At 38.7% G+C, this 16,197-nt stretch overlaps 2 protein-coding genes across 4 annotated transcripts in view; one reads left to right on the forward strand and one right to left on the reverse strand.

Moving 5' to 3' along the window:
* The window catches only part of LOC120415743 (EGFR adapter protein-like), a 235,085-nt gene that overhangs the window by 52,898 nt on the left and 165,990 nt on the right, over positions 1 to 16,197 (reverse strand). For 2 of the 3 annotated variants that reach the window (XM_039577347.2, XM_039577344.2), the window contains exon 2: positions 12,627 to 12,724. The exons of the other annotated variant lie outside the window; for it this stretch is intronic. The gene's annotated coding sequence lies outside the window, so the exon portion shown is untranslated. The remainder of the gene's footprint in view (positions 1 to 12,626; positions 12,725 to 16,197) is intronic. 3 annotated transcript variants of the gene reach the window in all.
* LOC120415756 (uncharacterized) lies at positions 1,725 to 16,192 on the forward strand. The gene is made up of 4 exons (XM_039577364.1): positions 1,725 to 3,131; positions 3,651 to 4,064; positions 4,326 to 4,668; positions 16,146 to 16,192. Exons 1-4 carry the CDS (start codon positions 1,725 to 1,727, stop codon positions 16,190 to 16,192), a joined length of 2,211 nt encoding a protein of 736 aa, XP_039433298.1.

Below are 16,197 nucleotides of genomic sequence, written 5' to 3' on the forward strand. Positions count from 1 at the left end.
TCGCTTTTGAGAAGATGAAATCAAATGCCAACATAAGATGATGGAAATACATGCTTTTCCAATAACTATTTTAAAACACTTCCACTGGTTTTTGAAATGATATTTTGTTGGGTTAAATTTGGAGCTTTTATTTATATTTGCAAAGCTGTTTACAGGTTCTAAACATAATGTGTCAAAATGAGGTCAATTCAAAACCAAAATACATCTATAAAATATATGAAAGTATTCATATTGATCCAAAAAGCCGATGATTTTCAATGGCAGCATGTTATACCTAGTTTAAAAAAATTAAAATATTGACTGAATTTTCTTACAAATTTATCTCTAAAAACTATAAAAATGTAACAATAGTCAAAAGCATTTTCTTTTGCCATTTTAGTAAAACTTGCAACGAAAAATTCAAAATTGATTTGTGATGCTCAATATTTTTATTTATTGATGATTGGGCTTAGTGATTTTTCACGCTCGAAAATTGCATATTTCACGGGGACCCTAATTTCAAAACACCAAATTTCACGGAAATGTCGCGGATCGTGAAAAATGTTAAAATAACCCTGAAAATCTGATGGTAAAAATTACAGAAACTATTTTTTATGCTTCATTATATATTATTTTTTAATAAGATTATAAAAATTCTTCACTAAATTTGAACGTGACATACAAAAAACTTTTTTTAATTTCCAAAAAAAATCCCATAAATATTTTGAAACGAAATGTAGGGCGTATTCTCAGTTGTTGAAATTCTTTTCTTTTAATATTTGACTAATATAGCTAAATAGTTTTTTTTTTTTTTTGTGTGTGTGCGCCGCGCACATCGGTATTGTTTTCCTACCGTTCCCGCGAAAGTGCAAAATTTACACGAAAATACGCGTTAGTGGGGTGTGAAATTCATTGCATCCGTGTTCTGAACCCGTCTCCTGGCCCGGGAAAGTGATAGTCCGTGTTTTACGACCGCGAGTGAGGCAAATCAATCACCAGATTTGACCGAATATCGCGTTCCGCCACGGGCAATTGAAAAAAAAAAAAAAACAAAGAACTGCTAAGGCATCGTCGTCGTCGTCGCGATCGATGGTCGTTGTATTGTGTCGCGCGGCGTGTGGAAGTGTACCGCGAAGACCATACTGACGCGTGTCGTCGTCGTCCTCGTCACTGTGTCTGTTGCTACGAGAGTCGTGTATAGAAGAGAAGCCGTTGGTGCACGGTGGGGTGAATTGCTCGGAAAGCTACAAAAAAAAAAGTGCTGCAAAGTTTTTGGGTGAAATTAAAAAGAAGGAAAAAACAAGAAGTGCAACCCTGCTGCATACACAGCCCCTTCCCCCTCTCTAGTTCCGTTTTTGGGCGTCTGCACCCCATGTTAGGGGCGGCCCAAACGGACTAGGTGGTCGATTCCTTCTATCCGTGAGCGGCTGTTCCCCACGTTAGGGGCGGCTCGAAAGAAGTGGTCGACACCCCCCCCCCCTTCCCCCACCCTTCTTTGAGCGTCTGTTCCCCAGGTTAGGGGCGGCTCAAAGAAACCGGTGTCCTGCTCTATCGTCGAGGTAAGCGTCTGTTCTCCATGTTAGGAGCGGCTTACGGTAGCTAGAGTTCGGACCCCCCACCCCCTCCCCCATCGAGCGTCTGTTCCCCAGGTTAGGGGCGGCTCGAAACAGCGTTTGTACCCCAGGTTAGGGGCGGCCGAGTAAAAGTCCTTGTGTCGGCGTGGGACTGTAAACAGTACCGGCACGATGGTCCTCCGGCGAGACAGGGGGTTGGTGCAGGCCACACGAACCCGCCGTAAAACACCAGTGCAGGAAGCACACGATGCGAGCCGGACCAATCGGCACGGAACTGGACATCATTTGAGGTCCCACGATTGGAAGCTCGGGACGTGGAATTGCAGGTCTCTCAAATTTGACGGGAGTATCCGCATACTTTCCGACATATTGAGGGTCCGCAAGTTCAGCATCGTAGCGCTGCAGGAGGTTGGCTGGATAGGCGCGGAAGAGGTACAAGCGTACCCAAGGATTGGCTGTACAATCTACCAGAGCCGCGGCGAAAAAAAGAGGCTGGGGACAGCCTTTATAGTGCTGGGCGAAATGCGCGATCGCGTGATTGGGTGGACCCCGCTCACCGACCGAATGTGCGTGTTGAGGGTTAAGGGCCGTTTCTTCAACATCAGCATCATAAACGTGCACAGCCCGCACTCAGGAAGCGAAGATGACGACAAGGACGCATTTTACGAGCAGCTGAACTGGACGTACAACAGCTGCCCAAAACATGACGTCAAAATCGTTATTGGAGATTTTAACGCTCAGGTTGGCCAGGAGGAGGAATTCAGACCGGTGATAGGAAAGTTCAGCGCCCACGTACGCACGAACGAAAACGGCCTGCGACTGATCGACTTCGCCACCTCCAAAAACATGGCCGTACGAAGTACCTGCTTCCAGCACAACCTCCGAGACAAGTACACCTGGAGATCACCACAAGGAACGGAATCACAAATCGACCACGTCGTAATCGACGGTAGACACTTTTCCGACATCATCGACGTCAGGACCTATCGCGGCGCCAACGTCGACTCGGACCACTATCTGGTGATGGTGAAAATGCGCCAACGACTTTCCCTGGCGAAAAGCGTTCGGTACCGCCGCCCTCCGCGGTTGGATCTGGAGCGGCTTAAGTTACCGGAAGTCGCATCCCGGTACGCGCATTCGCTGGAGGCTGCGTTGCCAGGGGAGGGTGAGCTGTTGGAAGCTCCCCTCGAGGACTGCTGGAGGAGCGTCAAGGCAGCCATCACCAACGCAGCAGAAAGCACCATCGGATTTGTGGAACGAGGACGACGGAACGATTGGTTCGACGAGGAGTGTCGAGCGATTTTGGAGGAGAAGAATGCAGCACGGAGGGCAATGCTGCAGTACAATCTCCGTGATTACGAGGAGGCGTATGGACAGAAGCGAAGGCAGCAGCACCAGCTCTTCCGAGCAAAAGTGCGCCACCAGGAAGAGTTGGAGTTTGAGGACATGGAGCAGCTGCATCGCTCAAACGAAACGCGCAAGTTCTACAAGAAGCTCAACGGATCCCGCAACGGCTTCACGCCGCGAGTCGAAATGTGCCGGGATAAAAATGGAGCTATCTTGACGAACGAGCGTGAGGTGATTGACAGGTGGAAGCAGCACTTCGATGAACACCTGAATAGCGCAGAAGCAGAGGCAGGGGTCCAAGGCGGCAGGAGAGAGGACTTCATCGGTACAGCGGGAGAAGGAGAGGAGCCAGTTCCCACGATGAGGGAAGTTAAGGATGCCATCAAGAAGCTGAAGAACAACAAAGCAGCGGGTAAGGATGGTATCGGTGCTGAACTCATCAAGATGGGCCCGGAGAAGCTGGCGTCCTGTCTGCACCGACTGATAGTCAGGATCTGGGAGTCAGAACAGCTACCGGAGGAGTGGAAAGAGGGAGTAATATGCCCGATCTACAAGAAGGGGGACAAGTTAGATTGTGAGAACTACCGTGCCATCACAATCCTCAACGCGGCCTACAAAGTGTTCTCCCAGATCCTCTTCAGCCGCCTATCGCCAATAGCGGAAGGTTTTGTTGGAAGTTATCAAGCCGGATTCGTCATGGGGAGATCAACAACCGACCAAATCTTCACTGTGCGACAAATCCTCCAAAAGTGTCGCGAGTACCAAGTCCCCACGCACCACCTTTTCATCGACTTCAAAGCCGCGTACGACTCAGTCGATCGCGAAGAGCTATGGAAAATTATGGACGAGAACGGTTTTCCCGGGAAGCTGATCAGACTGATCAAGATGACGATGGATGGGGCTAGGTGCTGTGTGAAGATATCGGGTGCGGAATCGGACTCGTTCACTTCACTTGGGGGGCTTCGGCAAGGCGATGGGATCTCTTGTCTCTGTTTCAATGTCGTGCTAGAAGGTGTTATGAGACGAGCGGGCTTCAATATGCGGGGCACGATCTTCAGCAAGTCCAACCAGTTCATCTGCTTCGCCGACGACATGGACATTGTTGGCAGAACGTTCAAGGCGGTTGCGGATGCGTACACCGACTTGAAGCGGGAAGCAGAGAAGGTTGGGCTAAGGGTGAATGTGGCGAAGACAAAGTACCTGCTGGCAGGAGGAACCGAGTCCCTTAGGGCTCGCATTGGACCAAGCGTTACAATCGACGGGGACGAATTCGAGGTGGTGGAGGAGTTTGTATACCTCGGATCGTTGGTGACGTCGGACAACAGCTGCAGCAGGGAAATTCGGAGGCGCATCATCGCTGGAAGTCGTGCCTATTTCGGTCTTCACAAGAGCCTAAGGTCCCGGAAATTCTCCCTACATACGAAGTGTTCCATCTACAAGTCGCTGATAAGACCGGTCGTCCTCTACGGGCACGAGACGTGGACAATGCTCGAAGAGGACTTACGAGCACTAAGCGTCTTCGAACGTCGAGTGCTAAGGACCATCTTTGGCGGCGTATATGAGAACGACGGATGGCGGCGGAGAATGAACCACGAACTTGCACAACTCTACAACGAACCAAGCATCCGGAAAGTCGCGAAGGCTGGCCGGTTGCAGTGGGCGGGTCATGTTGCAAGGATGCCGGAACGAGCCGACCAATTGAGCCAACGGAACCAGAAGATCAATCCTGCAAAGTTGGTGTTTGTGTCGGAGCCGGTAGGAACAAGACGTAGGGGGGTGCAACGTGCGAGGTGGGTGGACCAAGTGGAGAGCGATTTAGAAAGTGTGGGTGCGCCGCGAAATTGGAGAAATGCAGCCATGGACCGAGCTTGTTGGCGGAGAATCGTGCAGCAGGCCAAGCTAATGGTGTAGCGCCAATAAAAGTAAGTAAGTAAGCTAAATAGTTTCAGCTAATTTGCTTCTATTTTATCTTTTTTACATTTTATAGAATTAAATATAAAAGCAAGATTTAACAATATTGTAAAGCCAAAATGATTAAAATAACTTTTGTAAAGTAATGCAAGTAGTAAAAATATGTTTTGAGGATTTTTTCTCACTTTTCAAAAACTTTTTTTTTTAACTTCCAGGTCTCAGCAAAAATCAGAATTGTTCTTTTAAGATCAAAAATACTATTCATTTAATATTCTAAATAATTTCTTAAAATAAATCAATTCATTCTGTGCGATCTTTCAAAAACTAATCACAAAATACTTGTTTAGTCAATTTTAACATGTTTTGGTAAAAAAGCCAACATTTGTAAAAAAAAAACTTTTTGGTATCAGAATAACTGCAATCAAATGATTGATCATATCATTCTTGTGATAACTTGATGATTACGAGAATATATTTTTTACTTAGATTGATTTTTGTTAACATCATTTTTTTTGTTTACTTGTTGATGCGATGAGATGAGGTGGTTTTGTGCCTTTTTGAGAAAGTGTCTTTTATCGATAACCAGACACAGCTCAAGGGGGCTTTTGTCCACTTCCAATAAAGAAAAAAAAAATAACAAAAAATAACAAGTATTCGTAGTATTCACTTCACAGTAAAAGTTGTATCAATTTTATGTAAATGTATGTTTTGCTACCAATTCTTCAAATGGCTGTTCAATTGAAAACTAATAAAATTTACTTAAAAAGTCTTCGTGGATGAAATATTTATTATGTTGTTATTTCTAAGCAATGATTTGAGAAATTAGTAAATTTCGCTGTCCGCGTAATCGTGAAAATTTACTAACCCTAATGATGATGAATGAATGGTTTAAAAAATCAATAATTTTCATTGATTTCACTCAGTGACAAAGAATAAAACGATTTAAAAATAACTCGTATTCAACATATTTTGATTAATCGTGTTTAAATTTAAAAAATCTGGAGTTGCATTGTTAAGAAAATTAACATAATTAAATAACAATAAACAAGTTTCATTTAACGTGACGAATGATTGAAACAAAAGCTATAGAAAAATATTATAAACTGGGTTTTGGGTTGAATGTTTGAATAATTTTCAGAAATTATCAATACTAAAAGTTTCAAAAACTGAATTTTATCTAATCTGTTCTGAAATACACAAGTTTCCTTAATTCACAATACTATCAAAACTTTGTGGAGTCCTTCCATAAGACCGAAGAAGCCCTTTTGTGTTAATTTCTGATAGATTTGTTGTCCTGCAAAGTTGTAGGTATTGATGAGGACTATTCGTAAAAAATAGGTACATGAAAAAAACGCCGATTTTTAAATAATGTTTTTTACAAAAAAACTCAGTTTACCAAAATTCACATTTTTAATTTTTGAATTTTTTATATGTTTTAGGGTACAAAAACCACAACTTTTAATGTTTTTTTCTGCCGTATGACTTTTTGAATTGTAAAAAATTGAAATATTAGTCGAAAAAACATGGAATACAGTTTAATGTAAAAACAAATTCTAATTCGAAAAGTACTTTACAGTTTTTTTTCATAAAGTGCATCGTTTTCAAGATAAACCCACTTCAAGTTAAACAAAAAAAAACTATTTATCGATTTTTTTAAAGACAGTCCATGATTGTTCATTCCTGAAAATATTTTTTGAAAAGTTTAGAACATTTCCAATCAAATTGCCTACGAGACAATAAAGATTGGACCTCTGGTTGCTGACATAAAGCGAATAAAAGAGAAAAAAAAATAACAAGAAAATTGAAGGTTTTCCAGTCTCATCCAAGCAGCCTTTTTTTTCTAATGTTCCTATTTTCAATGTAAAAAACATAAGTCAAATTTTCTGATCTTTTCGAAACAACAATTTCAACAGGGCGTAATATTAAATATTTGACCTTTTTGAAATGTTTGTATTGATACAATTTAAAAATTGGGTTTATTGCTTGTTTTGATGGTATCAATAAGCCCACCAAATTTGAACTCGTTTGGAAAAAAAAGTTGATTTCAATTTACATTTTTCTGTGTTAGATTGAGGTCTCCATCCTTTCAAAAGGCAGTTAAGTATATTTTTATTATATTATTATTGCTAACGTGGTTTGTGGTTTACCCCTTTACAAATGTATAGATTTTATTCAAACTTAAATGCTGATCTCTTTTTTCAAGATCATTAATTATTGTTCCATTTTAAATTCTCGTCTAAATAAACGAAAGATGTATAGGCAGAAAATTAATAAATTTTTCATTGCTCTTTAAATAAACGCTTTTAGCACATTGAAATATGAGACGCAAAATTGTCTTCTAACATTTATAATTGATGCATGGCATCCAACATTATTGGTTATCTTTTTTGGAATCAATTAATAATGTTAATTTAAAAGAAAACAAATTTGAGTTTAATCAGAAAAAGTTGATTTCAAGTTTTGATACAGAGTAAAAAATGGTGTTCAATTATTATTTTAGAAGATTGAATATTACCTCTTTTATAATGTGATTTTAGCTCAATGTGGACTGAAAAAGTGACATTACACCAGAAAATTGGTAAAATCATACATTTTCAGCGGTAAAAGAACTTATTCTTTTCTAACATAAAATATGTACCCCTTCCCAGTTGTAATATTACACCATATTCTTTTTTTAAGTCACCTTTTTTTAAACGATTCTCGATTTACGCAACTTTTTTTAAGTCATGACTTAAAATGAGAATGTCCATGACTTAAATTGAGAATATGACTTAAATTAAGAATCTTTGGGATTTCGTAATTTGTCGGAGAATATTCATCATGTATCAATTGTATTTGGTTTGGTTATGTTATTAAAACATTTTTGCATGGTTTTGGAACACCTGAGATGTTCTAGTCCATCCGAAACTTCCGGAAATTTCGTGCAGCAGTTTAACCGAAGAAACAAATTGAAATTCAAAATTTTGACAATGGATCCTACCCAGACTGCTTCAGTGAGTACGGTAGGCTACAGTGCATTGTTGTAGTAACTTATTGGGATGATCTGGGACATCCAAGGACTCCCTGGAGTTAAGATCTGTGGGTCTACCACCGTAACAAGCCAGAGGTGGATGGATTTTGACCCCAGAATATACCCGCATAGCTTCAGAGAGTATGGTAGATTACTTTGCTGATGTGTTGGGATGTCCTGGGTCAGCCAAGGACTCCCTGGAGTTAAGATCTGTGGGTCTACCGCCGTAACAAGCAAGAGGTCGACGGATTTTGACCCCGGAATATACCCGTATAGCTTCAGTGAGTATGGTAGAGTACTTTGCTGATGTGTTGGGCTGACTTGGGACATCCAAGGACTCCCTGGTGTTAAGATCTGTGGGTCTACCGCCGTAACAAGCAAGAGGTCGACGGATTTTGACCCCGGAATATACCCGTATAGCTTCAGTGAGTATGGTAGAATACTTTGCTGATGTGTTGGGCTGACTTGGGTCATCCAAGGACTCCCTGGAGTTAAGATCTGTGGGTCTACCGCCGTAACAAGCAAGAGGTCGACGGATTTTGACCCCGGAATATACCCGTATAGCTTCAGTGAGTATGGTAGAATACTTTGCTGATGTGTTGGGCTGACTTGGGTCATCCAAGGACTCCCTGGAGTTAAGATCTGTGGGTCTACCGCCGTAACAAGCCAGAGGTCGACGGATTTTGACCCCGGAACATATCTGCATAGCTTCAGTGAGTATTGAAGACTACATTGCTGATGTGTAGGGATGTCCTGGATCATCCAAGGACTCCCTGGAATTAAGATCTGCGGGTCTACCACCGTAACAAGCAAGAGGTCGAAAGATTTTGACCCCAGAATATACCCGCATAGCTTCAGAGAGTATGGTAGACTACTTTGCTGATGTGTTGGGATGTCCTGGGTCATCCAAGGAATCCCTGGAGTTAAGATCTGGTGGTCTATCATATCTCCAGGGAGTCCTAAGATGACCCAGGACATCCCAACACATCAGCAAAGTAGTCTACCATACTCCCTGAAGCTATACGGGTATGCCCCGAGGTCAAAAACCGTCGACCTTCTGCTTGTTACGGCGGTAGACCCTCAGATCATCAGGGAGTCCTTGGACGACCTAAAACATCTTAGAACATCAGCAAAGTAGTCTATCATACTCACTGAAGCTATGCGAGTATGTTCCGGAGTCAAAATAAGTCGATCTCTTGCTTGTTACGGCGGTAGACCCACAGATCTTAACTCCAGGGAGTCCTTGGATGACCTAAGACAGCCCAACAGATCAGCAAAGTAGTCTACCATGCTCACTGAAGCTATGCGGGTATATTCCGGGGTCAAAATCCGTCGACCTCTTGCTTGTTACGGCGGTAGACCCTCAGATCTTAACTCCAGGGAGTCCTTGGATGACCCAAGACATCCCAACACATCAGCAAAGTAGTCTACCATACTCTCTGAAGCCATGCGGGTATATTCTGGGTTCAAAATCCGTCGACCTCTTGCTTGTTACGGTGGTAGACCCACAGATCTTAATTCCAGGGAGTCCTTGGATGTCCCAAGTCAGCCCAACACATCAGCAAAGTATTCTACCATACTCACTGAAGCTATACGGGTATATTCCGGGGTCAAAATCCGTCGACCTCTTGCTTGTTACGGCGGTAGACCCACAGATCTTAACACCAGGGAGTCCTTGGATGTCCCAAGTCAGCCCAACACATCAGCAAAGTATTCTACCATACTCACTGAAGCTATACGGGTATATTCCAGGGTCAAAATCCGTCGACCTCTTGCTTGTTACGGCGGTAGACCCACAGATCTTAACTCCAGGGAGTCCTTGGATGACCCAGGACATCCCAACACATCAGCAAAGTAATCTACCATACTCTCTGAAGCTATGCGGGTATATTCTGGGGTCAAAATCCATCCACCTCTGGCTTGTTACGGTGGTAGACCCACAGATCTTAACTCCAGGGAGTCCTTGGATGTCCCAGATCATCCCAATCAGTTGTTACAACAATGCACTGTAGCCTACCGCACTCACTGAAGCAGTCTGGGTAGGATCCGTTGTCAAAATTTTTAAGTTTCAACTTGTTTCTTCGGTTAGCCTGCTGCACAAAATTTCCGGAAGTTTCGGATGGACTAGAACATCCCAGGTGTTCCAAAACCATGCAAAAATGTTTTAATAACATAACCAAACAAAATAATATTGATACATTTTGAAAATTCTCCGACAAATTACGAAATCCCAAAGATTCTTAATTTAAGTCATATTCTCAATTTAAGTCATGGACATTCTTTTTTTAAACGATTCTCGAATTAAACACCCCCATTTCGTTGTGTAAATCAAGAATATGGTGTACCATGATTTTTTTACTGTACGTTTGGGGTTAAATGTTCCACATGTTTATGGATTTGCTTTCTATATATATTTTATTTCTATGAATGCTTGTCAAATCTTAAAATCAAGCAATTCATCAACATTGCAAAGTCTTCCACCCATATCGAATGGAAAGTTTAGCCACGTTTCGCTTCACAACCCAGATTTGATGTCCCTGCTGGATTGAAATAAATCATAATCTGCTAGGGCAACACAAAATTGCTCAAAATTCATTACCATCAAAAAGGGGGCGAATCTCCCTTACCCCAGCAAAATTTTTAAGCTTATCAGTCACTGCTGCTAACAAGCCTGAAGAAAAAGTTTTCCCTTCTCAATCGCTGCCCAGCCGCTTAAAATCTCATTCGAGACAGTGTATCATACGGTAAACTTTTCCATTTCTGACCGAACACCAAACCAGCCGAGGCCCCGTTGGAAAATTGTATTATTGTGTCTTTTACCCAGCTTTTCCCGCTCCCGTTCGATCTGAGTGGTGGCGTGTATAATGCTGTGGGTGCGAAAAAGTTTTTCCTGTTTCGCCATGATTGAGCTTCGCAAAAAAAAAGAAAACACTCCAGAAAAAAATCCTCTTAAAAGGCGATTACTGTAATACGCTTTCGTAGTTGATTGGTTTTGTGCACTTGATAATTTTTCGCTTTGTGGGGAGCATTTTTTTCTGTTTTTGGACAAAAGGAACTGGAGGTGGTTCAGTGAAGGGAAGATGAGCTCCTAGACAGCAGCCACGAAAACATAAACACATTTGGCCCAATCAAAGTTTGTGTTGGGCAGGTCAATAGGAGAGAAATTAAATAAGTATAAAGATACAGTAAAAAATATAACGTAAGAAGAAATATTTACATCGATGTGGTATCGTCTGTAAAATAGGAGCACCAACTCTTACAAATTAAACAATTGTGTATTTCACATTTTCTTTTACAAAATAGATTTACACAAAATTTTGTCACTCTTTAAGTTTTGAAAACTCTTGGATGGCAGTTTCGTTCTTGTTCTTGTTCTTGTTCTTGTTCTTGTTCTTGTTCTTGTTCTTGTTCTTGTTCTTGTTCTTGTTCTTGTTCTTGTTCTTGTTCTTGTTCTTGTTCTTGTTCTTGTTCTTGTTCTTGTTCTTGTTCTTGTTCTTGTTCTTGTTCTTGTTCTTGTTCTTGTTCTTGTTCTTGTTCTTGTTCTTGTTCTTGTTCTTGTTCTTGTTCTTGTTCTTGTTCTTGTTCTTGTTCTTGTTCTTGTTCTTGTTCTTGTTCTTGTTCTTGTTCTTGTTCTTGTTCTTGTTCTTGTTCTTGTTCTTGTTCTTGTTCTTGTTCTTGTTCTTGTTCTTGTTCTTGTTCTTGTTCTTGTTCTTGTTCTTGTTCTTGTTCTTGTTCTTGTTCTTGTTCTTGTTCTTGTTCTTGTTCTTGTTCTTGTTCTTGTTCTTGTTCTTGTTCTTGTTCTTGTTCTTGTTCTTGTTCTTGTTCTTGTTCTTGTTCTTGTTCTTGTTCTTGTTCTTGTTCTTGTTCTTGTTCTTGTTCTTGTTCTTGTTCTTGTTCTTGTTCTTGTTCTTGTTCTTGTTCTTGTTCTTGTTCTTGTTCTTGTTCTTGTTCTTGTTCTTGTTCTTGTTCTTGTTCTTGTTCTTGTTCTTGTTCTTGTTCTTGTTCTTGTTCTTGTTCTTGTTCTTGTTCTTGTTCTTGTTCTTGTTCTTGTTCTTGTACTTGTTCTTGATTTGATTTCGGTTTTGAGAACTTGATATGTTAGTGACTTAATGTAGGTATATTTCGAGTTTGGCAAGACCTTTGAAATTTATACAGCAAAAAAACTTATTTTTTGTGAGACCTGAAAATTTGAAAAAGGGTCATTTTTAACAAGAGCTTTTGAATTCATAGGGTTATACTTTTCTTTTTCATGAAATTTGTAAACTAATTTTTAAAAAAGGAGAGTACATTTTTACGAATTCTTTGCAATTTATAGAGATTGACCCTTCTTTTTATAAGATTGTCGTGTGGAAGCTCCAAATCAGATTTTCAAAAAAACTTTGGCAAAGACGGTTATTTGTACTCGAGAAATTATAGTTTTTTAATAATATGTTGAATTAAATTAAGTTAAAACACGCAAAATGCTGTCTTTATCTTTAATTTTGATTCGATTGTTTTTTTATCGTGTCTGAACCTTAAATCCTCAAGTTATAAGATAAATAGGTTAAATTTAATAGGTTAAACTTTCCCCACTCCTCCACTCCACTGTCTTCCGACATAGTGCAATTGGCAGCTCTTATTTGCGCTGCTGTAGGGTTCAATCAAACTTTGCTTTAGAGAGCAGCAGCCCCCCCCCCTCTGCCCCCTTAATTCATCCAAGCTGGAGCAGTTTTTAATTGAAAACTATTGTTGGCTAAATGAAACAAACTGCTGCCATACACATGAGTGTGTGTGTGTTTGTTGTTTGTGAACTCTTGATAGCTTACCTGGCTTTTGGCGTTTGGAAGAGTTTAAAATTTTCAATAAAAGTTGAGTGCCGTTAAACGGGGGCTGCCATCAGGATCGGCTAACGATGTGGTATTGTCTGAAGGTGAAAAGAAGAAAAAAACATCTATTTTAATATTTGAAAAGGCTGCCCACAATTCAATTGAGCAGTTTTTGATTGTCAGCTTTTACTTTTCTCCGTTTAGCATCGTTTGTCATCAACGCAGCACATGAGTTTGCATTAAACAGGCGGATTTTTTATTCACTTGAGGTGACACATTGCTTTGACAATACCCTCTCCAAGTGTTTGTATACGGTTGATGTTCACACAGCACCAAAGTCAGTGATGCAGTTATGGTAATGTGTCATTACAGCGCGCGAACATAAGCGAACGCACTCATTTGGGAAGTGCATGTGTTAAGTTATGCGGGTGGAACTGATTTTAAGGGGACTTGAGTCGCATAAACGACAGATGTTTCAAAAGTTTGTTTTATAAAATGAGAAACATTCAGGTTTTTTTTAATTAAGTTTTTTAAAGAAAATAAAGAATGGAAAAAATCTTCACATTAATCTAGGGTAAGTTGGCATTTTTTGTCTTTTTTATGTACAATTTTATGTTTTCAAATTGAAATAATTGCACCTAATGATGACATTTTAGCATTTAACAGCCTCTAAAAATAGTTTTTGACTGCAGAATGGAATTTTATCAAATTTTTAATCTTCGAAATAAACAAGAATTCCCTCTATTTTCGAATGTAATTTATTCACTTGAACAAATTTAACCTGGTGCACAGTTTATTCTAACAGGCTATCGTAACCAATAAAATAACCAAAACAACGCATATAAAAGGTACGCGAAACAAAAATTTCTCTAACACTTATTTATCCATTTTTGATATTTTTTGTATTTCTAGGGTACTTTAAAAAGGCATTTTATGCGCTAGAGTTCAAGATGGTGCAAAGTCTGGTACTGATTATTGTGTAATTTATGATTTTTTGAAAATATCGTAATTATGGTCCTACAAAAATTGAAATTTATTTGTAGATGCAAAATGTTATGTGCATTTGAAAGGACCATCCATTAAACACGTGGACACTTTTATGGAAAGTTTAGACCTTCCCTCTCCCTTGTAGACAAAAATTGCTGTTATCTCTTTTCAATATTTTTTTCAGTCAAAATAAGACAAGTAATGTGGTCTTCCAAGCATTTTGTGCACAGTTTTGCCGTACTATACGTTGAAATTTTACAATTATTTTCAAAATATTTGTAAACAATTCCGAAACATGCTTGCAGTTTTTATAAGGGTTGGTGAATTTTCACGATATCGGGACAGCTTGAAATTCGTGAAATTTGGTAATTTCTGTGAAATCCCGTGAAATCTATCAATTTTCTTGAATTGATGGTGGTTTAAACTAACAATATTCAAAAAATATTTAATCCGGTCATGTCAAAATGCAAAGTATGAATAAATTGTAATATTTTTTGAATAAGTTAAATTTCTATGTGGTTTTATAATTTCAAAGTTTTTCAATATTTTATTAAATTGACTCAAGAAATAGATTCCTCAGATTTTTGTTCAAGTGAATTAATTTGTTTTTAAATAAAATTCCATTGGAGTAGATAAAAAAATATTGAGCATTCAGAATTGGCTATTTGGAGCATCGATACTATTTTATCAGCTTCTGAGAAAACTTACTAAATTAAATCCTATTTTCATTCCCTGCACTCTACCATTTTATTTTGATGGTAGAATTCCAAAGGAAATGAGGAGGATTAAAATTGATTCATCTTAGATATAATTCTTATCTTAAAAATCAAGCCTTTTAAGAATATTTAAGATTTTTCCTGAGTTCTGAGAAATTTTCATAAATGGTGAGATTTGGTTAAACGGTATACATCAACCAGATCTTTTGCACCCCGATTTGGATTAGGATTTTTATTTTGAAATTCAAGATTTTTTTACAAGTTTAATTTTAACTTCATGATTTTTCTGAGAATAGAAATTCTACAAAGGGTTTTACTATGGTTTAATTTTTTTTACAGGGAAGACTGTCAAATCTTAATTCATTATTATTAAACAAGATCAAACTTGTTTGGCAATGCCTGATACATGTCTAAATCTTCGCTCTAGTAGGTAGATAATTTGAGAACATTGGTACGTGACTTTAAAAAAATAAAGGAATTTAGAAAAGAATGGTGAAGTAAATTTAAAGCTGATTGAAAACATTATAAATCAAAGATTAAAAAAATTCTATAATTTTAACATAAAATTTCCAAGGTTATTTTAACCTTTTTTAAGTTCCGTGAAAATTTCGTAAATTTTTTTGTTTTGGAATAATGATCCCCGTGAAAATGGCAATTTTTGAGCGAGAAAATCACTAAGCCTATTTTAATATCAACGCAGCAAAAGTCATTTTCAATTGCTTGCATTTTTTTGCAGTTCTATTTCTATTGAGATTTAGAAGCAATTAAATGTTAAGGTTGGAGTTTTACTTGATTTATGCTGTGTTTTCACTATTTTTTTTCCATATATATGCTAAAAATAAGTATGCAGTAGTTTTTGTAATGTTCCAGATTATACCTCAATGATTTTTTAAACAATTTAGTTAAATAATCAGAAAAAAAACAAGCATTATTAAAAAAACATAAACATGCTAAAACTTGAAAAAAAAAACTAAAAAGGCAAAAGTAAATGATAAGAGGTTGTAGAATAAGCAAAATATTAAAAATTAAAATGTGTACTAAAATTGAGACAAGAAAAATATAAAACTAGAGTAGTTAAATTTGTCGTAGAAAGCATGAGCATGAGCATGAGCATGGTTGACTGCCAATGAGCTGCTACTCCGTTATTGACGGATCAGCTGAAGTTACACAATGAACCAACAGATGAGTAGTGGGAGCTAATCATCCTCACTGTATAACCCCTGAAGATCTCTGCTTTAAGTCAATACCGGCGCCCCCCCAAGGAGATGCAGTTCAACAAAGGTAGGAATGTTAGTCCGATAGTTGAAGTTGCAGACTCATCAGACACAGAGTTTGTCGCTCTATACCTGTTGACACCGCGTGAGACCGTTGAATCCACAGCATCTCCTTCTAGTTAAATTTGTCGTAGAAAAAAGAAAAACTCAATATAACCTTGTAAACACGGAAAAAATAAAAATTTACGAAAAAAAATGTGGGCGTTGAAAGATTAATTTCAAGAGTAGTTTAATTTATTATTTTGGATGCATTTGTTGAGACTGTTTCATGAATAAGCTACACTAAACAAAACAAGGGATTCTTTGTTTTATTTTTCAACTGAATATAAACTTATTATATTTCATAATAAGAATTGAACAGAGTTGAAAACAAATATCTCTAATCTCAGTCTATGCTTAGTGTTGAAATGGTTGGTTGGTTTGGTTTCCAAATATTTCCAAAAACAAAATTAAAAATTAAAACAAAATTCTACAAAAACCCAAAATTCTAGCAAACTTGTAGCGTCACTTGGCAAACCACTAACAACTTCCTGCTCGCCCAGAAAATCTGCATGCCGACAAGAGCTCGAAAGCCACCACCACACCGTGAGCTCT

The sequence above is a fragment of the Culex pipiens genome, chromosome 3 (assembly GCF_016801865.2).
Source record: "Culex pipiens pallens isolate TS chromosome 3, TS_CPP_V2, whole genome shotgun sequence".
In the NCBI taxonomy this organism is placed as follows: domain Eukaryota; kingdom Metazoa; phylum Arthropoda; class Insecta; order Diptera; family Culicidae; genus Culex; species Culex pipiens.

Bases quoted from the DNA above. Each gene is read 5' to 3' on its own strand.
- LOC120415756 (XM_039577364.1), top strand. From the start codon at position 1,725: ATGGTCCTCCGGCGAGACAGGGGGTTGGTGCAGGCCACACGAACCCGC. The intron at 3,132-3,650 runs GTGATTGACAGG...ATCCTCCAAAAG, and splicing joins TCTTGACGAACGAGCGTGAG to TGTCGCGAGTACCAAGTCCC. The intron at 4,065-4,325 runs GTTGGGCTAAGG...CTACATACGAAG, and splicing joins TGAAGCGGGAAGCAGAGAAG to TGTTCCATCTACAAGTCGCT.